This window comes from Saccopteryx bilineata, chromosome 9 (genome assembly GCF_036850765.1).
Source record: "Saccopteryx bilineata isolate mSacBil1 chromosome 9, mSacBil1_pri_phased_curated, whole genome shotgun sequence".
Classification (NCBI taxonomy): domain Eukaryota; kingdom Metazoa; phylum Chordata; class Mammalia; order Chiroptera; family Emballonuridae; genus Saccopteryx; species Saccopteryx bilineata.
Window position 1 is genome coordinate 90301412 of NC_089498.1, and position 27437 is coordinate 90328848.

Sequence of the window (27437 nt, forward strand, 5' to 3'; positions counted from 1 at the left end):
TGGGGGCTGTGACCGGGTTCTGGGGGAGGGGGCGGGGCAGCGGGCTGTCCGTCCCAGAAGGAAGCTGCTCCTGGGTGAGGCAGCGGGAGCATGGCACAGTCATTGCTCCACTCTGAGGGCTCCTGCGAGGTGCCCTCTTCGTCCTTCTCCAGTTCTTTGGGTCTACCCCTTGGCTCCCTCCCTGGAGTCGTGGTGGTTTTCCAGGTCTTGGCAGCACCCTTGTTTTTCCTCCCTTTTGGTCTGTCCGAAGGTCTCTTAGGTGTTGGTTGGCACTTCGCTGGGCTCCTTCCCAAGCTGCTTTCAAGGCCTGCGCCGCCCTCTTTTCGCCCTCTTTTCTCAGTGCCGTCCTCTTCCTGCTTAGTGGAGGGGTGGTATCAGCGATTCTCAAGCCGGGTCGCTGGCGGTGGTGTGCGTTCTGAGATAAGCTGCTAGTAGCGGCCGCTGCCACAGCTGGACACCCAAGGCCCCCTGGGCTCCCTTGCCGTCGCGGCTGGCAGCAACTGTGGATACTTGGAGCTGCACCAATGCCAGAAATAGCCCGGGCTTGGAGTCCCAATTACAGGAGCCTAGTAGATTTTTTCTAACTGTGAAAAGAAATATCACTTGTATAGTTTGTGTTCTAGCTGTGGTAATATATACTATTATACATTAATGCTGTTCATGATGGGTGCTGCACCATTTATTTTATCAGTGACTCCAAATAAATACATGCGGTGTTAATGCTTTTAGTAGTTGATTTTTGAATGGACGCTGGTGCTCTCAGTGCCTGTTTTTCATTCTTAGAGGCCATCTCATACGGTCATAAATGTAAATATCTCTATGCTGTTTATGTAACAGATATGTATCTTCAGTCCCAAATGTTTCCTTTAAGTTTTAGAACCAAATGCCCCATAGCCATTCCCTTTAATCTAAAATTGAACCCTTGACCTCTTCTCATGCCTTTAAAAATCCACTTGTCCCCACTTCAGTTAATTGCTCATGCCAGAAACATAAGATCTTTGATCCCTCCCTGCCCCACATCTAACCCTTTACCAAGTCCTGTTGCATCAGTTGGTGAAATACGTCTTGAATGCAGCCACCACCCACCACCATCCCTCTCCTAAACTACAGCATTGATCTCAGAGGCCTGTTTGTTTCTGCTGTTGTCCTTTCCAGTTCATTGAAACCAGATAAATACCTTTCAGTCCCACCTAGACTTAAATTCCGACTCCTTCATATGGTGTGGCTGGACCTGGTCCTTATTTTTTGTCTCTTCAACCTCATCTCCAGGTACAACACCCATTGTGAACATTTCGGAAACATTGCTCTTTATCTCTTCCCTGCCTCAAGATCTTTGCACAGGCTGCTCCTTATGCTTAAACCCTTCTCCTACCCGACCCCCCATTGTTTTAAACCTGCTAATCTTTGATTCTTCAGATCGCAACTTAAATGTCTCTCTTTAGTATCACTTTCCTGGCCTCTCCATCTATAATAGCTTAGATTACATCACTCACTACCTCATGTCCCTCCAGGACTGAGTACTTCTCTTTCTTTGCGTGTATCCACAAGTTGCGAGTATCATTTGTATGTCTTGTTTGATGTCTGAATACCTTAATTGTCTTGTTTAATGACCATGAACTCCATGAAGACTAGGTCTGTTTTGCTGTCATCACTGTAGTTTCAGTGTCTAATACAGAATCATATATATAATAGGCACTTCAATAAATAATTAGTAGATAAACACTCAGTGGCAAAAATTCTTTTTGTGCAAGATTTAAGTGTAGTCATTTCTCTATCCTTTGTATTCCTGTCATTCTTCTCTAAAGTTTTTAAGAAGCCTGACTAGGTAGAATAAAGTAAAGTAGCGACTAGTTATAGCAATGTGTTTTAATCAATACTTGATTAGATTGCCTTTTTGTCTTAGCAATTGTTATAAACGCTGATGTATAGTGACTTTGTAATCATAATATTTTTCTTTTAAAGGTTAGGGATTTCTGCCCGACCAAGCAGTGGCACAGTGGATAGAGCATCAGACTGGGATGTGGAGGACTCAGGTTCGAGACCCCGAGGTCACCAGCTTGAGCGTGGGCCCATCTGGTTTGAGCAAAGCTCACCAACTTGGATCCAAGGTCACTGGCTTGAGCAAGGGGTTACTCGGTCTACTGTAGCCCCACAGTCAAGGCACATATGAGAAAGCAGTCAATGAACAACTAAGGTGTCGCAAGGAAAAACTAATGATTGATGCTTCTCATCTCTCTCCGTTCCTGTCTGTCTGTCCCTATCTATCCCTCTCTCTGACTCTGTCTCTGTTAAAAAAAAAAAAAAAAAAAAAGGTTAGGAATTTCCGTTGTTAGATTACAAATGAGGTATTTGAAGCCATTTTACCTTTAGCCTTTCCTTGGCTGATAGCTGCTCTTCATATAAGTTATTACAGTTTTTTTTAGTCTATAAAAATTTCTTGCAGATGAGATTTTCATGTATAGCACCTGTTACTTCCTGTGCATACTTGGCAAGTGTGTTGTAAACATGTACGGGACAAGGAAGCTTAAATTGAGCACCTACTCTGTACCACTTTCCAAAATACTTTATGATACATAGTTTACATTGTATTATGTACATAAAATATCCAGCAGGCAATCAGTATGGGGTAGCAGTTAACACCTGCATTCCGGAATGAGATTTTCTTGATTAGAGTTATAATCCTTCTGCTTACCAGCTGTGTTATGTTTGATAAATTTTGTACACTTTGCTTTCCTCATGTCCTCAACTGTAAAGTTAAATAATAATAGCACCTATCTTATAAGGTAGTTGTGCTGAATTAATAAATTAATATTCAGAGCATTTATAATGGTGCTGGTGCATAGTGGTGAATATGTCAGCTATTATCTCATTTAGTTTTCAAAATAATTGTTAGTTAAGAATATAATTCCAGTTTTACAGATAAGGAAACTTATCTAGAGAGGTTAAGCTACTTCTTTAAGCAGATCAGGATTTGAACTGTGCACAGATGAGCAGTCACAGATGTTTATGTGGAAGGAATCACATATAATACCTTTGCTCTTAAAGGTACTGTGAGTGTGGCAGATACTTAGAGTCCTCTCAACAACCCTATAAGATGCCTTGGTTGTACCTCTGATGAGACAAGACCATGTGTTAGGTTTAAATAAATTGATGAAGAAACTGACACTACAAGGTGGAATCAGTCGTGGCAGTTTCCTACCAAAGACTAGGAGCTCCTTAAAGCAGAAATGGTCATGCTCATATTTGTTTTTCTAGCACCTTGCACTTACAGATAATGTGTACTCAAAAAATGCTGTTGGTGAATAAGTTAGTGAATGAATAAATAAGGACAGTGTTGTGAGGGAGTGAGAGCTAGAGCTGGTAAGGGAGGCAGAAACGATTCCAGAGTTTTTGCTTTGGATGTTTGGACAGAGAGCTCCACCCTTCACTGTGATCAAATGGAGGAAGAGGAGACAGGTCTGGAGGAGTGAGAAGGAAAGTTAATGAGTTTGATTTAGACAGGTGGAGTGTAATCCTAGTAGTGATATTTAATAGGCAAATATAAATAGAGAAAACAGTGTTTGAAATATACTGGAAATTTCTTTTGAATTTGGAACCTGGAATAAGTATCTCTAGAATTCTAATTTTATTATGTTAGTGCTGTTGTCAAATTACAGGTGTTATTCTGTAATTATTTTAGACTTGATATCTTCCTCAGCACTGTGTAGATGGGAAGCAAATTAAATTTATAGTAGAGAAGTGAGAAATTGCAGAGATTTTATAATTACATCATACATAAAATGTATAATATAAATAACATAAACCTTATTTCCCTTATACTGTAAGTGCCTTTGTAGAGTTAGTAAAAATGAAAAATTCTTTGGTAGATAACATAGAAAGCTCAGGTTATTTATGGTAGAAATTATGTCAGGCTTAATCATGTCATAAATAAATAAAATCTTTTTCATTCAAGAATAATGCAGGCTGAAGTCATTAAAATCAAATTGCCTGAACCAATGGGCTAGGAGGAAAACAGTTAGTTTCACCTTTATAAATAAAAAGTTTATTACTTTATAGTTCAGGAGTTACTGGTTTAACTACTGTATTTCCCCATTTATAAGAGGCACCTTTTTTCTGAAAGATTTGGGGTCTAAAAACTGGGTGTGTCTTATACAATGGTTGTAGATTTTTTTACTTGCATTTTCCGCTTTTGCACGCTTGTTTTTGTGCTCATTGTTGAAGACAGTGATTTGTCATTAGACAAAGATGAGGACAAGCTAATGGATGGGAGTTTTGACAGAGATGAGGAGTTGTATGAATTTTATGATGAAGAAAACTTGTTCAATAACTTTATGTAATACTTTCTCTTTTTTCAAATTTTGGTCCCCAAAATTAATGTGCATCTTATACATAGGAGTGTTTTATACATGGGGAAATACGGTATTTTATAATTGCTGATCCTTAACTGAAGAGGTTATGTTTCATGCAATCCAGATTAAACACTCAATTTTATTCTAATAAAGTCAGATTTGCAATATTTTAGGAAAATTATTTCATTTAAGGTACATTTCTGTTGGTTTTGCTTTAATGATAAAGCACACAGGTATTTAAATGTGTGATTTTCTAGGTAGGCTTTCTCTTCTGTCTATAGAATAAATTATTGGAAAGATTCAAGATATTTTTATCACATCTGCTAGGATTTGAAAGATTGTTAATGAATATTGTAGTATTTTAAATTTTAATGTTTCCTATTTTAGTCTTAATATATTTAGTTTTCTTGGTAGTAATGAAATAACTAATTACTTTAGAGCAGCCAGAAAAGCCTATTGAGATTATTTAGTGTGTTTATCTTGTTTCATGTATGGTTAATCTAAGGTCAAGAGAGGTGATTTCCCATTACTAAATTATTTAAGCTTTTTCATTACAGTCCACTTTCTAGAGACAAAGATGACTTGAATCTTTAAAAGTATATTTTGTGGTTTAAAGTTATTTGTTTTTCTTTCTTTGTTTTTGAAAGCTTTTCATAATTCAGCCATATTCATTACTTTTTCATTTTTATCTTTCAGGAGTCAGGAGAAAGTGTTGGAAATCGGAGTTATTGTACACTCATTGAGACCTTTTACAAGAAAATATCATTGAATAAAAGTCATTTAAATTAGTGACTTAACAAGACCAGTTAATTGAAGGTGAAGGTATACAAGAAACATTAAAATTGAACAATGACTCAGCTATATATTTACATCAGATTATTGGGAGCCTATCTGTTCATCATTTCTCATGTTCAAGGTAAACCAGTGTTCATTTAAGTAATTTTATCATCTTTTTAAAATAATTTATTTCTGTATGTATAAAAGCATGTATTCTTACAACTGCTCTTTCAACTCATACTCCTTGTTGAACTGTTAGGCCCAGTATAGCAGCATAAATGTTAAGTGAAGAGGCAAAGAACAAGTATCATAAATAATTTTTGAACTTGACTGTGATAAAAGCATTTTCAGGTATTTATATAATCTCAGCTTCCCTGAACCTTTTCTCTTATTCATAACATAGGCATTATGTTACATAACATCAGGTCTTATGAGAATTAAATGAGATAAAGTATAAAATAAAATACCTGACCTAGTGCCTAAAATCACAGGGTAATAGGTACTTAAGACTTAAAATTTAAAATTTTTATCTCTTTTAAAATACAGTAAGGAATAAATATAAATTTTAAAAGTTGTTAAGACTTCAGAAATATAAATATCACTTATGTGTGCTGAATACTAAAATTTCTTCATTAAAGTACTCAGTTTTATTTATGACCAGCATTGTAATCTTACTCTGGTGTATTTATAGTTTGGAACTCTCAAATAGGAAGATATTGTGATAATTCTTAGGACAAAATAGATTGTATTTGCATATGAACTTTTCCCTGTACAGTTTAATTAGAACAATATATATATATATTTTTTTAATCTTTTTTTTTTTAATTTTATTTTTTTAATGGGGTGACATCAATAAATCAGGATACATATATTCAAAGATAACAAGTCCAGGTTATCTTGTCGTTCAATTATGTTGCATACCCACCACCCAAAGTCAGATTGTCCTCTGTCACCTTCTATCTTGTTTTCTTTGTGCCCCTCCCCACCCCCTATCCCTCTCCCATTCCCCCCTCCCCCCCGTAACCACCACACTCTTATTAATGTCTCTTAGTTTCACTATTATGTCCCACCTACGTATGGAATAATACAGTTCCTGTTTTTTTCTGATTTACTTATTTCGCTTCGTATCATGTTATCAAGATCCCACCATTTTGCTGTAAATGTTCCGATGTCATCATTTCTTATGGCTGAGTAGTATTCCATAGTGTGTATGTGCCACATCTTCTTTATCCAGTCATCTATTGATGGGCTTTTTGGTTGTTTCCATGTCCTGGCCACTGTGAACAATGCTGCAATAAAAACATGGGGCTGCATGTGTCTTTACGTATCAATAGAACAATATTTTAAACTGAGAAGAAAGTACTATTTTTCAAAAGGACTTTAGATAGAACTTATTGAACATCTTTAGTATCTTAAATTTATGATTTTACCGATTGCTGTTTCATGTTTTATTCACAGTGATATGGATTAATATCTACTAACAAGAGAAAATATTAACAGCATAAATCTTTTGACATTTGCACTTTAAAGTGTAACGTAATAATGGATTCTGTAGCTTTGTATTTTGTCTTAGGTGTTAATACCCCTATTATTACCATTCTCAGAATACAGAGCCTTCTTGCACAAAGCTACTTTTTGAATGAAATACCACGTTATTTAATAAAACATCTTTATTTTAGTATCTGTTGTTCTATGCCTTGTTGATCAGCATCAACCAAAGCTGTCGTAGTTTTAAAGATGGGTTAAATTAATAACATTTATATTTGCTACCTTGCTCCCAGGTAATCTCTATTTGATATTTATAAAATGCTTAATCTATATAGATCACACAGAGGCAATATGGTACAAGATTCTCATTCCCTACCCTGATTCAGGTTGTTCTATAATAAACTTTTAAAAATGAAATAAATTGATAATTAGTTATCAGGCATAACTGAAAAATCTTAGTAAGAATTCTGTTTCTCTGATAAAAAGCAAAAATTGTTATTTCCTTTCAAAAAAGATTAATTAGTAGTTGCTTTAAGTAGTACAATAAAAACATTTGCCCTTGAAGAAAAGAAAGAACTAAAACCAATGTGTGTTAGGGGGACAATATAGGAAAAATGTTATTTTTTTGAGATTACTAAGAAGGATTACAGAGTGGTGTCAATGGAAATGACTTTGACTTTAGCTCCATCTTTATCTTGAATTGCATCTTGGGCAAATAAATTTTCCTGTACCTTAGTTTCCTTGTTAGAAAATAGAAATAATAACACATCCTAGATATAAACAGGAATATTTTGAGCATCAAATGTTCTGATATAAAGTACTTTTACATTGAGATAGTTACTCAAGTTGGAACAGAAGATGAGTCATCTGATTTTAACATCTGATAGTCCTTGTTTTTGATTTGGTCCTGTTTTAGCTTTAAGTTAAAATTACCCAAAAAACAGTGACTTAAACAAATAGAATTTTTTTTTAATGTAGATGGTGGATGTTTTCTGGTATTCATTCAGTAGTTGGTTGTGTCAGGATTGACATCTCTGTAATTTGTCTGGCTTTTTCCTTGGATTTACATAATGGCTGCTATTATTTAGATTGGAGTAAGGAAAAATGGGGAAAGGGTCAGCCCTGGCCTCAGCTGGACTTTATATCAAGAGAGCAGAAGTGTCTCCAGAAATTAACCTCCTGCCAGTGACTTTACCTTGTTTCATTGGTTGAACTGAGACAGTTGCTAGTGCTACTGGGAAACAGGATTGTCACAATCAACTTAGGTGAATGGCTAAATCTATTGCCTAGGGTTGGACACATTCCCTCCTCACTCCACCACCCCCCACAGACAGAATCAGAGTTCTGTTAGCTAGGAAGATGGGGAAAGGGTGGGGAATAGTTATCCATTGGGCAACTAAGAGGGTATGAAACAGATTTTATTTTTATTAATTAAGATCTTTTCAGGAATGAGTAACAAGACTCAAAATAAATGAAAATGTTTAGACAATAAGGAATATGTAATACATACATCAAAAGGTTTGAATATAGGTGTATCCAATTAGTTAATTCCTTGGCTCATCATGTTCTTTCTCTGTTTAAACTGGTCTTCTTCACATAGTAATTTAACTATAGGTTAACTTGCTTCATGGCCACAGTGGTTGTTGAGAGGCTAGAAATCACATGCAGATGTAGAAACTTCCAGTTGACAACATTCAGTGGAAGAAGAGGGTTGATGTCTCCTTCTATTTGGGTAAAGGAATCTTTCCCCACGCATCTCCCCCCTCTTTCCCCAACAAACTTCCTTCTAATTTTATTAGGCAAGATTTATTATAAGCTCTTTTGTAAACAGAGGCCAGGAGAATGGAACTAAAATTGATAAATTGACGAAAATTATCTCTGTTGAGGGTAGTGTTGTGCTTCCCTGAGTCACATGAAGGAGAGTCAAACACTTACACAAAAAAGGGGTGGTGGTGGTGGTGTGTGCTCGTGCACGTGTTTACACAGTAAAGGGGAGTAGAACAATTAACAGTTCCTGTTGTAGGGCACCACGTTTATCTACCTAACATCATACATACCCTTTCTCACACGCATATACTAAAAGTGCTTGTGTTGATATTAAAGACTCAGTTCCTCCTGAAAGGGATTTATAACACAGAGTTTCATTCACTTATTGTACTCGGCTATTAATCTCAGACTTCTGGGTTGTATGTAGCCTTCTCCATCAGGTCCAAATGTGACTCTTCATGGTCCAGCTATGTGTAGCTAAAGAGAAATTATCAGTGCCCAACACACCCAGTACTCAGTGATGAAGAAGAAATAGGATAAATTCTATATAAGCTCCCACTCAGAGGAAGGAAGACTTGGAAAAAACCTTCAGTAGTCACTGCTCCATACCACATAGATTAAGGAAAACTACTGTTGTTGATTACCTCCTACATGCAATGCATTGATAACCCATTGGTCTCTCCAACTCTCCTGTCTTTTGCCTTCTGATTCCTAATGTAGATGTTTTATCTTAAGTATGGAGGACAGGGAGTTTCTCTTCTTCATACAAAAGGATTTAATAGTTCACTGGGAAGGTATGAAAAATTATTAGCCAGGAATGGAAATCTAGTAAAATTAATGATGCCAAAAGTTTGTATTAAGGACTCAGGAGCATGGTATAAATGTGCCTCTATATAGTCATTTGTATCTTTCAGCTATTTGTGTCTATATTTATACTTGGGTGTGTGTATCTTTATAAGCATGTAAGCTATTAAATACATTTTGCATGTGTTTGTTTGGAATATAATCTATAGCCCCAATTCACCCTAGGACTTTTTAATTTTATACTTTGCAAACACAGGGACCTGTAGGAAAGAACTGATAGGCCAGTGTACCTGAGCATGGTAGAAGGGAGGTGCTATGACTTGTTGTTGGAGAGGTACACTGGGTCCCAATCCTACTGGGCCTCAGTGGGCATGCTGAAGGAGATTGGGTTTTATTCTGAGTGCACATGAAGCCATTAATTGGTTTTAAGCAGGGGAGTGACAGGATCAGATTTATGTTTATAAAATAATTGGCTGCTATGTGGGAAATGGATTGAAGGGGTCAAGAACAGAAGTATTACAGATCATTATGGACATTTTTACCTTGGAAATGGTATGATATAATGGGCCCGGGTAACAGCAGTGGAATTAGAGGGGAAAATGAGATCTATCTTGGAAGTTAAGCCAAAAGACTTGGTGAGGACCAGGTTTCGGGAGAAAAGACAGGAATTCCCATTTTGGAGAAGTTAATTTTGAGATACTTAAGCAAGTCAAGGCTGGAGGGATACATCAAGGAACCGTTAACAAAAAGATTTGTTTAAACCAATGGTAGTCAACCTGGTCCCTACCGCCCACTAGTGGGCATTTCAGCTTTCATGGTGGGCGGTAGCGGAGCAACCAAAGTATAAATAAAAAATAGATTTAGCCCTGGCTGGTTGGCTCAGCGGTAGAGCGTCGGCCTAGCGTGCGGAGGACCCGGGTTCGATTCCGGCCAGGGCACACAGGAGAAGCGCCCATTTGCTTCTCCACCCCTCCGCCGCGCTTTCCTCTCTGTCTCTCTCTTCCCCTCCCGCAGCCGAGGCTCCATTGGAGTAAAGATGGCCCGGGCGCTGGGGATGGCTCTGTGGCCTCTGCCTCAGGCGCTAGAGTGGCTCTGGTCGCAACATGGCGACGCCCAGGATGGGCAGAGCATCACCCCCTGGTGGGCAGAGCGTCGCCCCTGGTGGGCGTGCCGGGTGGATCCCGGTCGGGCGCATGCGGGAGTCTGTCTGACTGTCTCTCCCTGTTTCCAGCTTCAGAAAAATGGAAAAAAAAAAAATAGATTTAGCCTGACCAGGTGGTGGCGCAGTGGATAGAGCGTCGGACTGGGATGCGGAAGGACCCAGGTTCGAGACCCCGAGGTCGCCAGCTTGAGCGCGGGCTCATCTGGCTTGAGCAAAGAGCTCACCAGCTTGGACCCAAGGTCGCTGGCTCCAGCAGGGGGTTACTCGGTCTGCTGAAGGCCCACGGTCAAGGCACATGTGAGAAAGCAATCAATGAACAACTAAGAAGTCGCAACTCGCAAAGAGAAACTGATGATTGATGCTTCTCATCTCTCTCCATTCCTGTCTGTCTGTCCCTGTCTATCTCTGCCTCTGTAAAAAAAAAAAAAAAAAAAAAAAAAGATTTAACTATAGTAAAGTTGTTTTATAAAGATTTATTCTGCCAAACAGCAAAAATTCGTCATAAAGTACTTGGTAAGTAATTATTATTATATGCTTTAACTTGCTGTAACTCTGCTTTATATATTTTATAAAGTAAAGTTACTTTCCTACTTTATAAATCACCATTACTGTGGAACCGGTGGGCGGTTAGAAAATGTTACTACTAACAGAGATACAAAAGTGGGCGGTAGGTATAAAAAGGTTGACTACCCCTGGTAACCATAGGAATGGGTGCTGTTACCTAAGGAGAGAGTACAGAGAGACTGATGCTAGGTGTTGTTCTTTGCATCAATGCTCTTTCTTTCTTTCTTTCTTTCTTTCTTTCTTTCTTTCTTTCTTTCTTTCTTTCTTTCTTTCTTTCTTTCCTTCTTTCCTTCTTTACTTCTTTACTTATTTCTTTATTTCTTTCTTCTTTCTTTCTGTGACTGAGACAGAGAGAGGGACAGATAAGAAGGGAGATGAGAAGCATCAATTTTTTGTTGTGGCACCATAGTTGTTCATTAATTGCTTTCTCGTATGTGCCTTGACTGGGGGGCTACAGCAGAGCAAGTGACCCCTTGCTCAAGCCAGCCACCTTGGGCTCAAGCTGGCGACCTCAGGGTTTTGAACCTGGGTCCTCTGTGTCCCAGTCCGGCGCTCTGTCCACTGTGCCATCGCCTTCCTGGTCAGGCCTATGCCTTTTCTTGATGAAATCTTAAAACTTCACCATTTCGTTGCTTTTGATACCCTGGGACAAGTTTGTGTTACTGGCTCCCTCCTTTGTTGTATAACACTTTTCACATTGTGTTTATTTCTGTGCTTATCATCCTTCCTCCTTTGTCTCCTTCCAAGTTTCTCAAGGACCAGATGAGGTTCCAGATTGCAGTAACTTGCCTGCACATAGTAAACCTCTAATCAGTGCTTTATTAAATAAATATTTAAGATGATATAAATCTCAGATGCAAATTATTATAATACGTTTTTATCTCTTAAATTTAGATAAGTTTTTTAGGAAGTTAGCTATGCTAATGATCATACACTTTTGCCTTCTTCAGGTATCTGATCTTTTAGTATTATCTTTGTTAGTAGTAATATTTTCATTTGCATACTATTTTATATTTAATTCTTTTATTATATAGTCATTTGGTCTGTATATAACCTGATTTGAATTGGGGAGATAGCAGAGAGTATCTTCTTTTTTTTTTTTATAGAGTCAGAGAGAGGGACAGATAGGGACAGACAGACAGGAACGGAGAGAGATGAGAAGCATCAATCATTAGTTTTTCGTTGTGGCACCTTAGTTCATTGATTGCTTTCTCACATGTGCCTTGACTATGGGGCTGCAGCAGACCGAGTAACCCCTTGCTCAAGCCAGCGACCACCGCCTGGTCAGGCAAGAGTGAGTATCTTATCTAGGGACATAATTGGGACTTGAATCTTTTTTGGAGGGAGGGATTTGAACCTTTGACTTACTATTTCAGTGTTATTTCTACCACACTATACAACTTTTTCTATGTTTCATTAGAGTTTTTTGAAAAATTAATAGCATGTGATATATTATTTGCTATTTGTTCTCCACAGTTAAATTGATGCTTTCTTCTGTTACTGTAATAGGATTTTTTTTTTCATTTTTCCGAAGCTGGAAACGGGGAGGCAGTCAGACAGACTCCCGCATGCGCCTGACCGGGATCCACCCGGCATGCCCACCAGGGGGCGATGTTCTGCCCCTCTGGGGCCTTGCTCTGTTGCGACCAGAGCCACTCCAGCGCCTGAGGCAGAGACCACAGAGCCATCCCCAGCGCCTGGGCCATCTTTGCTCCAATGGAGCCTCGGCTGCAGGAGGGGAAGAGAGAGAGAGAGAGGAAGGAGAGGGGGAGGGGTGGAGAAGCAGATGGGCGCTTCTCCTGTGTGCCCTGGCCAGGAATCGAACCTGGGACTCCTGCACGGCAGGCCGACGCTCTACCGCTGAGCCAACCGGCCAGGGCTGTAATAGGATTTTAAAGCTAGCTAAAAGACCTCTGACATCTAGTCCCATGGTCTTATTGAATAAAGGAGGCCTGGAGAATGACATGGTTTATCCATGACCACCCAGGCCAGCTTAGCTGTAATAGAACCATAGTAGGCCAGAATCCAGGTCTTCTCATTTCTAGCTCACGGGATTTCTCTCTCTTCCTACCCTCCCACACCTCGCACCAGTTAATTCTGTAGTTTGTGTACTTAACATCAATGAGGTCTTTAAGTTTGTTAGTAATTTAGAGGATTAAGTAAAGATTATTAAAATTCCAGGTATGGAATCACTAAAACTTCCTTAGCAGCATTGTCTTTTCCTATCAATTTGAGTATACATGCTGTCTTTTTCTCTTTACAGTAAGTGGTTCATCTCACTAGTATGGCTGAGTTTAAATTAGTCAAGTCTAAATTATTACTATTTTTTGTATAAAATTTTTATTTTATTGTTTCTTTATTTTTTAATTTATTGGGTTGACATGGTTCGCCAAACCCTTGAACCACTTACTTAACATTTATAATTAAATATATACCCAATTCTCTTAATATTTTATATCTGTTTGGCTCTACATTTCATTCCTTTGAGAGCAACCCTGGTGTATTTATTTCAGCTGATTCAGAGGGAGGAGAGAATTGTCTTAGTTCTATTCTGCTTTCAGCCTGAAAGATTCAGTACCAAATATGACTGTATCTGTCATTTGAAGCTACCAGACTAATGTGAGAATAACCTTCAGTTTCTGGCAGCATAGTCTGGTTTTGAACCAATGACCTTGAGATAAAGGGCATCAGATCATATGACTAGTCCCTGTGCTCTCACAATTCCCTTACTTAAGCAATTAAAGTCCAAAGCAAGATGCTTAGTAGCTCTACTTAAACATTAAGGTACAAATAAAGGACTTACTTTTTTAAGCTAGTCACAAGTTTTGGACCAAGGAGTTTAAGAAACATAACTTGCCTTTTTAATGATGGGAAGCAATCTCAGCCTTCCCTGAAATTGCTTCCATGTACCTTTCTTTTTTTTTTTTTTTTTTTTTTTTTTGTATTTTTCCGAAGCTGGAAACAGAGAGGCAGTCAGACAGACTCACGCATGCGCCCGACCTGGATCCACTCAGCACGCCCACCAGGGGGCAATGCTCTGCCCATCTGGGGCGTCGCTCTATTGCATCCAGAGCCATTCTAACGCCTAAGGCAGAGGCCACAGAGCCATCCTCAGCGCCCTGGCCAACTTTGCTCCAATGGAGCCCTGGCTGCGGGAGGGGAAGAGAGAGAGAGAGAGAGAGAAGAGAGAGGAAGGAGAGGGGGAGGGGTGGAGAAGCACATGGGCGCTTCTCCTGTGTGCCCTGGCTGGGAATCGAACCCGGGACTCCTGAACCGGCCAGGGCTCATGTACCTTTCTTAAAACTTCTGACCATGTTCTACCTTATGCCACTCTTGTCTTTCACTAGTGTAAAAATTGAGACATAATCATCTCTATTTATCCCACAGTACTTGCAACAGTAATTCTGTGTATAATAGGTTAATAAATGTCTGTTACTGTGTGTATGAAGTTTCTTTTTAATTTAAGACATATTAGCTGCAGTTACTATGATAACACTAGAAACTTTTCTTTATTGAAAACTAAAATCAAGGAATTAGCTTTTCAGAAGTGGTTTTAATTTCATATATGATTACAGGGCAGAATCTAGACAGTATGCTCCATGGTACTGGGATGAAATCGGACTCCGACCAGAAAAAGTCAGAAAATGGAGTAACTTTAGCACCAGAAGATACCTTGCCTTTTTTAAAGTGCTATTGCTCAGGACACTGCCCTGATGATGCTATTAATAACACATGCATGTAAGTATTATATGCAGCCTTTCTTAAAGTCAGGATAATAGCATTGCATTTAATGCTATTTTTAGAACTGTTTACATCATATAAGGTTTATTTTCTTTAACTTTTATTGTGTCTTCCAAAGAGTCAAAACTTTTTGTTTTGTATATAGGAATATTAGTACTATTGATTGATGTTTACTTTCTTAGAGTAACATTGTAATATAGCTTTTTACATGAGATAAAAAGAATGTGATATTTGTCTAACATTTTATTTAGTGATCTTTTTATCATAAAGTTATTAACAATCATTGAAAACTTTGAGATTACTAAAAAGAACACAGGAAAATCCACCAAAACTTCATCATTCTAAATTGGCTGAAATATTTTACGGATATAGAAGAATGATACTGTGGGTATTTAATTTTATATCTTCTTACAGGTAAACTCCCCAATCCAAAACTGATTTATATAACCACTTTCATTTTTCCACTTAATTTTATGTATTCATTTTATTATATATGACCTTGTAATTCTGTTACTTTTTTTATTTTTATTTTTTTGTATTTTTCTGAAGCTGGAAACAGGGAGGCAGTCAGACAGACTCCCACATGCACCCAACCGGGATCCACCTGGCACGCCCACCAGGGGGCGATGCTCTGCCCCTCCGGGGCGTCGCTCTGTCTCGACCAGAGCCACTCCAGCGCCTGGGGCTGAGGCCAAGGAGCCATCCCCAGCGCCCGGGCCATCTTTGCTCCCATGGAGCCTCAGCTGTGGGAGGGGAAGAGAGAGACAGAGAGGAAGGAGAGGGGGAGGGGTGGAGAAGCAGATGGGCGCTTCTCCTGTGTGCCCTGGCCGGGAATCAAACCCGGGACTTCTGCACGCCAGGCCGATGCTCTACCACTGAGCCAACCGGCCAGGGCTCTGTTACATATTTGAAGAATTTATTTACTAGCCAATAACAATTAAATTTTGTCAATTATCTTTCTTTTAGAAAGGTAGTAATATCTTATTTTGTACTTTCCTAATAATTGTATGCTTTCTGAATGTGGCCAGATACAAAGCATAAATGTTTACATGTTAAATCTTGAAATCAGATGGTGGTTCTTCACATCTTAAATTTGTTGTTTGTCCTTTGGGGTGGTTGACTTGATTGCGACAGGCTGTGTGCGATCTGTGTCATAATGGACTGCTTCCCACTGTGGCACCAAATTTCTTGTCGGGGTATGTGTGCGGTATTTGTTCATGGCTGCATAACCCAGGGTAAAAATGAATCATTGATTTTAACAGAATTTCTCCCCATGCTTAACATTTTCTCCTTACAGGAAATGAAAATTCTGCAAGATTCTTTTAAGTAGAAGCAATACATTTACTGATATGAACAATAAGGAGCACACAAAAAGCTTTTAGAACTTTTTTATATCTGTAAAAGTCTAAATAAATGTATTGGGGAAAACTCCAGCCTACTAATATTAAATTGACAAAATTTCATTAAATACAAATACATTTATGTAAATTTCTTGAGAATTAAGCTATTCAAAAGTTCTCCCTTTTTTCTCTTTGTCTTTTTTTTTTCTTGTATTTTTTCTGAAGTTGGAAACAGGGAGGCAGTCAGACAGACTCCCACATGCACCCAACCGGGATCCACCTGGCACGCCCACCAGGGGGCGATGCTCTGCCCATCTGGGGCGTTGCTCTCTTGCAACCAGAGCCATTCAAGAGCCTGAGGCAGAGGCCATAGAACCATCCTCAGTGCCCAGGCCAACTTTGCTCCAATGGAGCCTTGGATGCGGGAGGGGAAGAGAGAGACAGAGAGAAAGGAGAGGGGGAAGGGTGGAGAAGCAGATGGGCACTTCTCCTGTGTGCCCTGGCCAGGAATCGAACCCAGGACTCCTGCACACCAGGCCGACGCTCTAACTAACACTGAGCCAACCAGCCAGGGCAAAATTTCTCCCTTTTTTATATTAAATAAAATCTGCCTCACAGAGTCTTAGTCAATTCTTTTTTTTATTTATTTTTATTGATTTTAATTTTTCATGTTTACATAGATTCAAGTGTCCCACTGAATATATCTCCAATCCACCCCCGTGTTCTCAACACTCCCCTTGCTCCCTTCCCCTCTTCCCTCCAGGATTTGCTGTCCAACTCTGTATAACACTGCATTATGTATTTATAATTTCACTAATCTCTTTCCCTTCTCTGATCCCATCCTCTCATCCCTTTCCCTCTGTCCACTTTCCCTCTGGTCCCTTTGATCCCTCAGCCTCTATTTTGTTCCTCAGTTCACATTGTTCATTAGATTCCTCAAAGGAGTGAGGTCATGTGATATTTTTCTTTCTCTGCCTGGCTTATTTCACTTAGCATAATAGTCTCCAGGTCCATCCATGTTGTTGCAAAAGGTAAAATTTCCTTCTTCTTCACGGCTTCATAGTATTCCATTGTGTATATGGTACCACAGACTTTTTATCCACTTGTCCACTGACAGACACTTGGGCTGTTTCCAGATCTTGGCTATTGTAAACAATGCTGCAATAAACATGGGGGTGCATTTCTTCTTTTGAATCAGTGATTTGATGTTCTTAAGATATATTCCTAAAAGTGGGATAGCTGAGTCAAAAGGCAGTTCCATTGTTAAATTTTTGAGGAATCTCCATGTTGTTTTCCACAGTGGCTGCACCAGTCTGCATTCCCACCAGCAGTGCAGGAGGGTTCCCTTTTCTCCACATCCTCACCAGCACTTTTTATATGTTGTTTTGTTGATGAGCGCCATTCTGAAAGATGTGAGATGGTATCTCATTGTGGTTTTAATTGACATTTCTCTAATGATTAGTGATGTTGAACATTTTTTCATATACCTGTTGACCATCTGTATGTCCTCTTTGGAGAAATGTCTATTCAATTCTCTTGCCCATTTTTGGATTGGATTGTTTACCTTCCTGGTGTTGAGTTTTACAAGTTCTTTATAAATTTTGGTTATTAACCCCTTTTCAGACGTGTTGTCGAATATGTTCTACCATTGTGTGGTTTGTCTTTTTATTTTGTTCATATTGTCTTTAGCTGTGCAAAAGCTCTTTAGTTTGATATAGTTCCATTTGTTCACCCTGTCCTTTATATCACTTGCCCCTGGAGATAAATCAGCAAATATATTGCTGCAAGAGATGTCGGAGAGCTTACTGCCTATGTTTTCTTCAAAGACTATTATGGTTTTACAACTTACATTTAAGTCTTTTATCCATTTTGAGTTTATTTTTGTGAATGGTATAAGTTGGTTGGTCCAGTTTCATTTTTTTTGCAAGTACCTGTCCAATTTTCCCAACACCATTTGTTAAAGAGACTGTCTTTACTGCATTGTATGCTCTTACCTCCTTTGTCAAATATCACTTGTCCATAAAGGTGTGGGTTTATTTCTGGATTCTCTATTCTGTTCCATTGATCTATATGCCTGTTCTTATGCCAGTACCAAGCTGTTTTGAGTACAGTGGCCTTGTAGAATAACTTGATATCAGGAAGTATGATACCACCCACTTTATTCTTCTTTTTCAAGATTGCTGAGGTTATTCGTGTTCTTTTTTGGTTCCATATAAATTTTTGGAATATTTGTTCTGTATCTTTGAAGTATGTCGTTGGTATTTTAATAGGAATTGCATTGAATTTATAGATTGCTTTGGGTATTATAGACATTTTAATGTTTATTCTTCTTATCCATGAAAGCACACGGTATATGCTTTTTTTTTTACTTGTTTGTATCTTCCTTGATTTCTTTTATCAATGTTTTATAATTATCTGAGTACAAGTGTTGAACCTCCTTGGTTAAATTTACTTCTAGTTACTTTACCTTTTTTGTTGCAATAGTGAAGGGGATTGTTTTCTTAATTACTCTTTCAGACAGTTCATTGTTGGTGTATAAAAATGCCTCTGATTTCTGAGTATGGATTTTATATCCTGCCACCTTGCCAGATTCATTTATCAGGTCCAGTAGTTTTTTGACTGAGACTTTAGGGTTTTCTATATACAATATCATATCACCTGCAAATAATGATAATTTTACTTCTTCTTTTCCAATTTGGATGCCTTTTATTTCTTCTTCTTGTCTGATTGCTGTGGCTAGGACTTCCAGAACTATGTTGAATAAGAGTGGTGAAAGGAGACACCCCTGCCTTGTTCCTGATCTTAAGGGGATTGCTTTTAATTTTTGCCCATGAGTATGATGTTGGCTGTTTGTTCAGGATGGCCTTAATCATGTTGAGGTATTCCCACTTTGCTGATAGTTTTGATCATAAATGGGTGCTGGATTTTGTCACATTTCTTTTGCATCTATTGATATTATCATATGATTTTTATCCTTCCATTTATTTATGTGATGAATCACATTGATTGATTTGTGAATATTGTACTAGCCTTGACTCCCTAGAACAAATCTCACTTGATCATGATGTATGATTTTTTTCATGTGTTGTTGGATCCGGTTTGCTATTATTTTATTGAGAATTTTACCATCTGAATTCATTAGGGATATTGGCCTATAGTTTTCTTTGTATTGTCTTTCCCTGGTTTTGGAATCAGAATTATGTCCACCTCATAAATGGAGCTTGGAAATCTTCCCTTCTCTTGAATTTTTTGAAATAACTTGGGAATGATAAGAGTTAGTTCTTCTTTGAATATTTGGTAGAATTCACCTGTGAAGCCATCTGGCCCAGGGCTTTTGTTTGTTGGGAGTGTTTTGATAACTGTTTTGATCTCATTTGTTGTAATCAATCTGTTTAGGTTATCTGATTCTTCCATATTGATTTTTGAAAGATTATATGTTTCAAGGAATTTGTCCATTTCACCTAGGTTGTCTAATTTTTTGGTGTACAATTCTTCATAGTGTTTTATTCCAATCCTTTGTATTTCTGCTATGTCTATTGTTACTTTTCCACTCTTATTTCTAATTTTATTTATTTGAGTCCTCTCTTTTTCTTGGTGAGTCTAGTTAAAGGTTCATCAATCTTGTTTACCTTTTCAGAGAACCAGTTTTTGGTTTCATTGATCCTCTGTATTGTTTCTTTAGCCTCTATGCCATTTATTTCCATTCTGATCTTTATTATTTCCTTCCTTCTACTTCCTCTAGGCTTTACTTGCTGTTCTTTTTTTAGTTCTTTTAGATTCAGGGTTAAGTTGTTTATTTGGGCTTTTTTTTTGCTTCTTAAGGCATTCCTATAGTGCTATGAACTTCCCACTCAGGACTGCTTTTGCTGTGTCCCATAAATTTTAAGTTGTTGTTCATTTTCATTTGTTTGAAGGAAATTTTTTATTTCTTCCTTGATCTCATTGTTAATCCATTTGTTACTTAATAACATGCTATTTAGTGTTCAAGTGTTTGAATGATTTTCAGTTTTTCTATTGTAGTTGATTTCTAGTTTCATGCCATTGTGATTAAGAAGATGCTTGATACGATATCAGTCTTCTTAAATTTATTGAGACTTGTTTTGTGTCCTAACATGTGGTCTATCTTAGAGAATGTACCATGAGCACTTGAAAAGAATGTATATTCTGCTTTAAGGTGAAAGGTTCTGAAGATATCTATTAAATCCAGTTGATCTAGTGTGTCCTTTAAGACTGCTGTTTCTTTGTTAATTTTCTTTCTTGAGGATCTGTTTAGTGATGTTAGTGGCGTATTGAAATCCCCTACTATTATACTGTCACTGTTGATCTCGTCCTTTATGTTCATCAAAATCTGCTTTATATATTTAGGTGCTCCTTATGAGCACATAGATATTTATAATGGTTATATCTTCCTGTTGCATTGTTCCCTTTATCATTATTTAGTGACCTTCTTTATCTCTTAGTATAGCCTTTGTTTTAAAGTCTGTTTTGTCAGATATAAGTATTGCTAGTCTGCTTTTTTTTTCATTCAATTTGCATAAAGTACTTTTTTCATCTTTTCACTTTCAGTGTATGTGTTATCTTTTGTTTTGAGGTGGGTCTCTTGTAGACAGCGTATGTACGGGATCTGTTTTCTTATCCACACAGCTACCCTATGTCTTTTGATTGGAGCATTTAATCCATTTACATTTAAGGCTATTATTGATATGTAGTTGCTTATTGCCATTTTACTCTTTAAATCTGCATTCCTCTTTTTCTAGATTATTTTACTCCTCTGTTCTGTTTACAGCAGGCCCCTTAACATTTCTTGCAGCATTGATTTGGTTGTAATGAATTTCTTGAGGGTTTTTTTTGTCTGGGAAGCTTTTTAATTCTCCTCCAATTTTAAATGACTGCCTTGCTGGATAAAGAAGTCCTGGTTGTAGGCTCTGGTTTTGCATTACTTTGAATATTTCTTGCCATTTCCTTCTGGCCTCAAGTGTTTCTGTTGAAAAGTAAGATGTCATCCTGATGGGAGCTCCTTTGTAGGTGATTGACTGCTTTTCTCTTGCAGCTTTTAGTATTCTTTCTTTATATCTTAGCTTTAATATTTTAATTATAATGTGTCTTTTTGTAGGTCTCTATGGATTCCTCTTTAATGGGACTCTGTGCTTCTAGAACTTCTGTGACTTTTTACTTCATCAATTTAGGGAAGTTTTCAGCTCTGATTTCTTCAATCAGGTTCTCTATCCCTTGCTTTTTCTCTTCTCCTTCAGGAACCCCTATGATGTGGATGTTGTTTCTCTTCTGTTGTCACAGAGCTCTCTTAGAGTTTCCTCATACTTTTTGAAGCTCTTTTTTTTTTTGCTGTTCTGCTTCTGTGCTTTCGTTTTTCTTGTCCTCTAAATTGCTGATTCGATCTTCTGCTTCATCTGGCCTTTCTGCTTCATCCTGCCTGCTGTTAACTCCTTCTAGTGTAGTCTTCATTTCTGATACTGTATTTGTCATTTCTGACTGATTATTTTTATGCTTTCAGTGTCCCTTTTGATGCTTCCTATCTCTTTATTTAGGTGCTCATTATTTTCACCCATTGTTGCTCTAAGATCCTTGAGCTTCCTAACAATCATTATTTTAAAATCTGCATCCAGTATGTTGATTATTTCCATCTCATTCAGTTCTTTTTCTGGGGATTTCTTTGTTGATTCATTTGGATTACATTTCTCTGTCTTCCCATTTTGTCTGTGTACAGACTGCTTCTTTGGGTGTGCTGTTTATGTAGCTAGCTGAGTATAGGGTTGATGTTGTGTGCCTCCAGCTTACAGTTGTGTTGTTTCTAGATTTTCTTGGGTTGGCAGCAGCTGTTGTTTGTAATCCGTTGTGGGCTACTTGTCTGCTGTTACTGCTCTTTTGCTATTTGTGTCAGCGTTTTCTATGCCTTAGCTGAGTCTGGTGTGAGGAGCCCTTCCTTAAGATACCACTCTAACTAGGGTTGTTAGTTCCTGAACTGATGCTCTCCGTATCTTGCCACTGGTTGTACCAGTCCTGGACCTCCCTGGCCAGAACCTGGCACAGATCTGTATGGGTCATTGCCTATGACTGACCCTTAGCAGACTTCTCGGAGCTAGAGCCTATCCAGAATTTGTGGTTGCCTCTGCTGCACCCAAGTGCCATTGTAAATATCAGCTGCACTCCTAGGCTGACTTTTATCTAGTCTTGTCTAGTTGGTGTGCCTTTTGTGTTCCCGAGGCATGGTTTGCCTGCTAGCCCACCTCTGATGCCTTGGGTGCTCAGGCATGGGTGCTGCCCCTGCCGCTGCTGCGAGTGTGGGCGTGCCCAGTCTCGGTGGCCGAGCAACGCCCCCACTGCTGCCCCTGCGGCTGCTGTGAGCGCAGGCGTGCTCAGTCTTGGGAGCTGAGCACCACCTGTACTGCCACTGCTGCTGCCGCTGTTGCCAGGCCACCCACCCTTCAGCAGGTACTCAGCTGAATGGGGGGAGGTGCAATCCAGACCTCAGCACTCAAAAACCTGTGTACCTGACGCGCCACCTGCTTCTAAGTGACTCTTTGCTCTGACTGGAGCAGGAGAGACTCTGGTGGGCAGGGTAATTGCTTCCCTTTGCTGGTGTTGCTTCTCCCAGGTAAAATGGCCACTTTAGATTTAGGGAGTGACTCAGCACAGGTGTTAGGGTGGCTGTCCCCCACAGTGTCTCTTCCTGTGCCTCCAAGATTACACTCTCCTCTTGCAACTCCAGTCCTCTCAGCGCCCCCTGCTCCCAGAGCCCCAGATACGTGGCTGTGAACCAGGTTTTCTGCGTGGTCCCTTTAAGATGGAGCCTGTGTCTGGGAGTTCTGTCGTTTTCTCATCAAACAGTAACCTGGCTCTTTTCTCAGCCAAATACTGCCTTTATGCGTCTTCTAGTCTCTGGGTCTGCAAGCTGGGGCTCCGGTCCAGGGGCTGAGGACCCACAACTCTCCAGGCAACCCCTTCCGCGGTGAGAGTCCCTGCCAGTCTCAGTGTGGTTTCTGCGGTGATCCTTGGTTATAGACTCCTCTTAGTTTAGTAATCCACTTTGGTTCTGGGAGTTGGAACGTGCATCTCCTCCATCGCCCTCTTCTCTCTCCTGCTTATTTCCTAGTCTGTTCTTAAGTGTACGTCGTCATTGAGTCTGTTCTGATGTTTCATAGGAAGGTTTGTTTTTATTTATTGTGTGCAGTATGTGAGCACTGAAAACTATGGATAAAGAACGTTATTTTAAAGTATATTTTTATTATTGAAATTATTGGGGTGACATTGGTTAATAAAGTTAGGCAGGTTCAGGTGTATGATTCCATAACACATCATCTGCACACTGCACTTTGCATTCCCCAACCCAGACCAATTCTTCTCCCATCACCATTTCTCCCTTCTTTACTTTCTTCTACCTCCCCCTACTCTTCTTTCTCTCATGTATATTTTTAAATATGTTTTTAAAAATTAAGATGCTTTACTTTATAAAATTTTTTAAATCAGCTTTCTGTAAATTACATAATTGTTATTAGCAAAGAGAAGTTACATATTTGGAGGGCTTGTTTAATATGAATCTGTTCCACCTGACATGGGGTTCTTACTGGGCCTTTAGGGTTTAGTTCAGATGTAACTTACAACTTTCATTTGCCTTAAAACTCATGAAGTTTGCTAGTAAATCCAATGTGAATGTAATTCTAATTTTAACAATAAGATAGTAAAAGCCATCAATAACCAGTCAACCAATTTTAATCAGTACTTTCTGATATTAAGTTATGTTTTCTAGTTTTGTTTAAGTACTTTTTTTTCTTTTAGAACGAATGGGCATTGCTTTGCCATCATAGAAGAAGATGACCAGGGAGAAACCACGTTAGCTTCAGGGTGTATGAAATATGAAGGATCTGATTTTCAGTGCAAGGTAAGAGCTAATTGGGGCCTCTGACTTAAAGAAGGGAAGGGCCCCATAGAAAGCACTGACTTCCCCTCTAGGAGAGGTGTGCCTGGTCTGTACATTGTTTTCTGTCCTTGTAAGGAGATATATTTGGAAAAGCTCTTACTTCAGGTTATATCATTGTGCTAATTGAAGTTCCAGATTACTTATAAAGAAGTTTCAAATCTTCCTTTTTCTAAATTGTTATGGCTGAAAAATGTGATACAGTCACACTTGTGGATCATAAAACTGGAAAAATTTTAAAGTGTTAGGCAGTAAGTAACCTTTGTATCACTCTGAGACAACTTAGAAACAGTTAAGTCCTTGTGATGAGATCTCTGTGGAGTTATAGTAATATTTTAACAGCAGTGGCAAAGATATCAGAGGATTGATTGTTAATATTAATAGTTTATGAACATCCTACTGCCCTCTGGGTTATAAACCTAATTTTTTTCAAAACTTTGTATAGTGATTTTGCTCCAGGGGAACCTGCCAGTGTTTTTGAAACATTGAAACTTTTAAGAACAGCTCCGGGTAGATCCTTTTGTACACAAATTTAAGCCTCGGTTATTTTAGAAAATTATTAGAATTACTTAGAAATTCTCAGGATTGGTAGAAACTTTAAAAATTATGTGTTTCAACCTCTTGGCTTACGTTTGGAATCCATCTTCCCTTTCCTTCCCATAACCCCCCCCCCACACACACACACACACACACACATAGTACATCCCATCTATTTTCTATGTGTTGCACTTCCAGAGACAGAGGCTCATTACTTCCCAAGACCACCTATTTCCTCTGTGAAATAACCTGACTTGATCCTGAGAAAATTTATCCTACCAGTGACTGAAAAATCTATCTTCCATCCTGCCTCCTTGGACCATAGAAAACAAATCTAATCCCTCTTTAATATGATAGCCTTTTACTATATGAAGAAAGGTTTCATTTTCCTGCTTTCCTCCCCATACCTTCTATTCTAGTCTTGGCCCATGAAAATTATTGTTCACAATCACTTCAATTGTTCCTTGTGTGATTAGCTTTAGAGTTACTCACTGTTTAGTTTCTCAGTGTAATAATCAGAATTGAGTGTGGTCTGACCAGGAAAAAAAAAAGCAGAGAATAAATAACTCCTTTCCCTTTTTCTAAATATGGCCAAATTTGACATTAGAGGTTTGCCTGTCTCCCATATTCTTACAGCACTGAGCTTTCTGTCAGCGGAAGCCCTGTGTCTCTCATGCCAGTGTGGAGCCGTGTCTTTTCCTTGCTTTATTGGTGGTGCTGGTTTCTTGACACAAATAAGTTGATTGAATGAGTTTTGTTACACGATAGTCACATACTTGTCTATGTTAAATTTCACCACGTTAGAATTAGTTCTTTGCTTTTATTTACTAAGTCAAAATTTGGGGGATGTGAATTTGTTTTTTTCTTCAGTCTGGTTTTATGTCATTTGCATATTGATCAACCACACACTATACATTTTTTAGTCACTTAAAAATATTGAAGAAAACTATGGTTAGAACACTGAGTACAGCAGTAGCAACCAGGCCCGCTGAACTTGGCGTGACTCTGAACTAAATTCACTAATATAAGTTAGTTATGAAGCCTGACAGTCTGTGTTCAAATTCATATGCTGCTTCTTGCCTGGCTGATGGTGGTGCAGTGGATAGAGTGTTGACCTGGGACACTAAAGTCCCAGGTTTGAAACCTGAGGTCGCCTGCTTGAGTGCAGGGTCATCAACATGATCCCAAGGTTTCTGGCTTGAAGCCCAAGGTACTGGCTTGAGCAAGGAGTCACTGGCTCAGCTTGAGCCCCCCAGACAAGGCACGTATGAAAAACAATCAATAAACAACTAAAGTGAAGGAACTAAAAGTTGATGCTTCTCATCTCTCTCCTCCCTCCCCCTTCATTCCTGTCTCTCTCTCTCTAAAAAAAGAAAAAGAGAGAGAAACATTTGTTTAGTAATAAATGGGTGTCGGATTGCTGTTGTTTAGATTCTACTGAATAGACTTAAGAATCATATAACAGTTTTATTTTAAAATGTCATTGTGTATATATAATAAGGCAGAAATGATTAATATATTCTTTGCAGCTATTTATGATGAAAAATATTAGGCGTCACCCTAAAAATATATGAGGGGATACATTGTTTTTAAGAATTCATTTAGGGGTTACACAAGCCAGAAACTTGAACTTCACTTGTCTAACTTTCTATGTATGTTGCTAAAAAGTCACTACCCCTTTCCCTAGCACCTAACCGGAGGAAAACAGCTTTTGACTTTCACCTTCACCCTCTTCTTCCAGTGCTTTTACACATCCTGCCAGCTAGAGATCAGAACAGATTACAATGGGAACCATCACCATTGCCCAGACCGTGACTTTTTCTCTACCCCCACCCCCAGTAGGTAAAATGAGCTTGTTTTGTTTCTTCCCACAGAATGGGTTTTTTCCTCAGAAACTGCCTGCCACTTCTTTCCTTTTTACATATCACTTCCTTACGCTCCCCCATCCACGCTCACAAAATCTATTTTATTAATGCCAAGTAAGTTTTTACCAAGGAGGAATTTTTTAAAAATATTTTATTTATTGATTTAGAAAGAGGAGAGAGAAGAGAGGGGAGGAGCGGAAACAACTCATAGTAGTTGCTTCTCATATGTGCCTTGATCAGTGCAGCATGGGGTTTCAAACAGGCGACCTCAGCATTCCAGGTCAACGTTCCAACCACTGCACCGCCACAGGTCAGGCCCTCGCGAGGATTGTTATCACCCACATAAACCTGGAGATACAAGTGGACTTGGTTGGAATAGGGGAGTCAGGAGGGCAGGAATGAGAAAGGCCGTGTCGCCCATCTGCACTCCTGACTTCTGCCTTCCCAGTTAGCCTGTGTAGGGAAGTTGTGAGGTAGGTCCTATGTTATTCATTCTTTGTGAAACCACATTGAATCTTCCAGTGGTTTACAAGCATTTTTAGCTTTTTCTAAAATCTTTTTTGGAAGATTTTATTTATTGATTTTTACAGAGAGAGGAAGGGGAGAGAACAAGAAGTGTCAACCTATAGTTGCTTTACTTTAGTTGTTCACTGGTTGCTTATCATACGTGCCTTGACTGGGCAAGTCCAGAGTTTTGAATCAGCATTCCAGTTGGACGCTCTATCCACTGCGCCACTGCAATCTAGGCATGTTTTTTCCTAGAATCTTGACTGGGATCCATGCCAACTTCATTAGAAGAAGAATTAATTTATTGAATATTTACTGTTTAATATGGTACTTGGTATATTGTACCTCAACTCCTGCCCCCCGTTACTCTGAAAGACAGATTTTTTTTTTTTGACAGAGAGAGGGACTGACAGGGACAGACAGGAAGGGAGAAAGGGATGAGAAGCATCAATTCTTTGTTGTGGCTCCTTAGTTATTCATTGATTGCTTTCCCATATGTGCCTTGACTGGGGGGGCCCCAGAAGTGCAGGTGACCCCTTGCTCAAGCCAGCCACCTTGGGCTCAAGCCAGCCACCTTGGGCTTCAAGCCAGCAACCTTTGGGC

The 27437-nt window shown here is 38.9% G+C and overlaps 1 protein-coding gene and 1 non-coding gene across 5 annotated transcripts in view; one reads left to right on the plus strand and one right to left on the minus strand.

The window, feature by feature from the left end:
* BMPR1A (bone morphogenetic protein receptor type 1A) overlaps window positions 1–27437 on the plus strand; it is a 211867-nt gene that overhangs the window by 153898 nt on the left and 30532 nt on the right. For all 4 annotated transcript variants that reach the window (XM_066242038.1, XM_066242036.1, XM_066242035.1 and 1 more), the window contains 3 exons: window positions 5046–5265; window positions 14487–14649; window positions 23787–23889. In XM_066242038.1, coding sequence (XP_066098135.1) covers window positions 5199–5265; window positions 14487–14649; window positions 23787–23889 — 333 coding nt within the window. In that variant the 5' untranslated portion in view covers window positions 5046–5198. The remainder of the gene's footprint in view (window positions 1–5045; window positions 5266–14486; window positions 14650–23786; window positions 23890–27437) is intronic.
* Window positions 12716–12791, minus strand: TRNAG-GCC (transfer RNA glycine (anticodon GCC)). Its single transcript has one exon. It is a non-coding gene; the product is annotated as a tRNA-Gly (tRNA).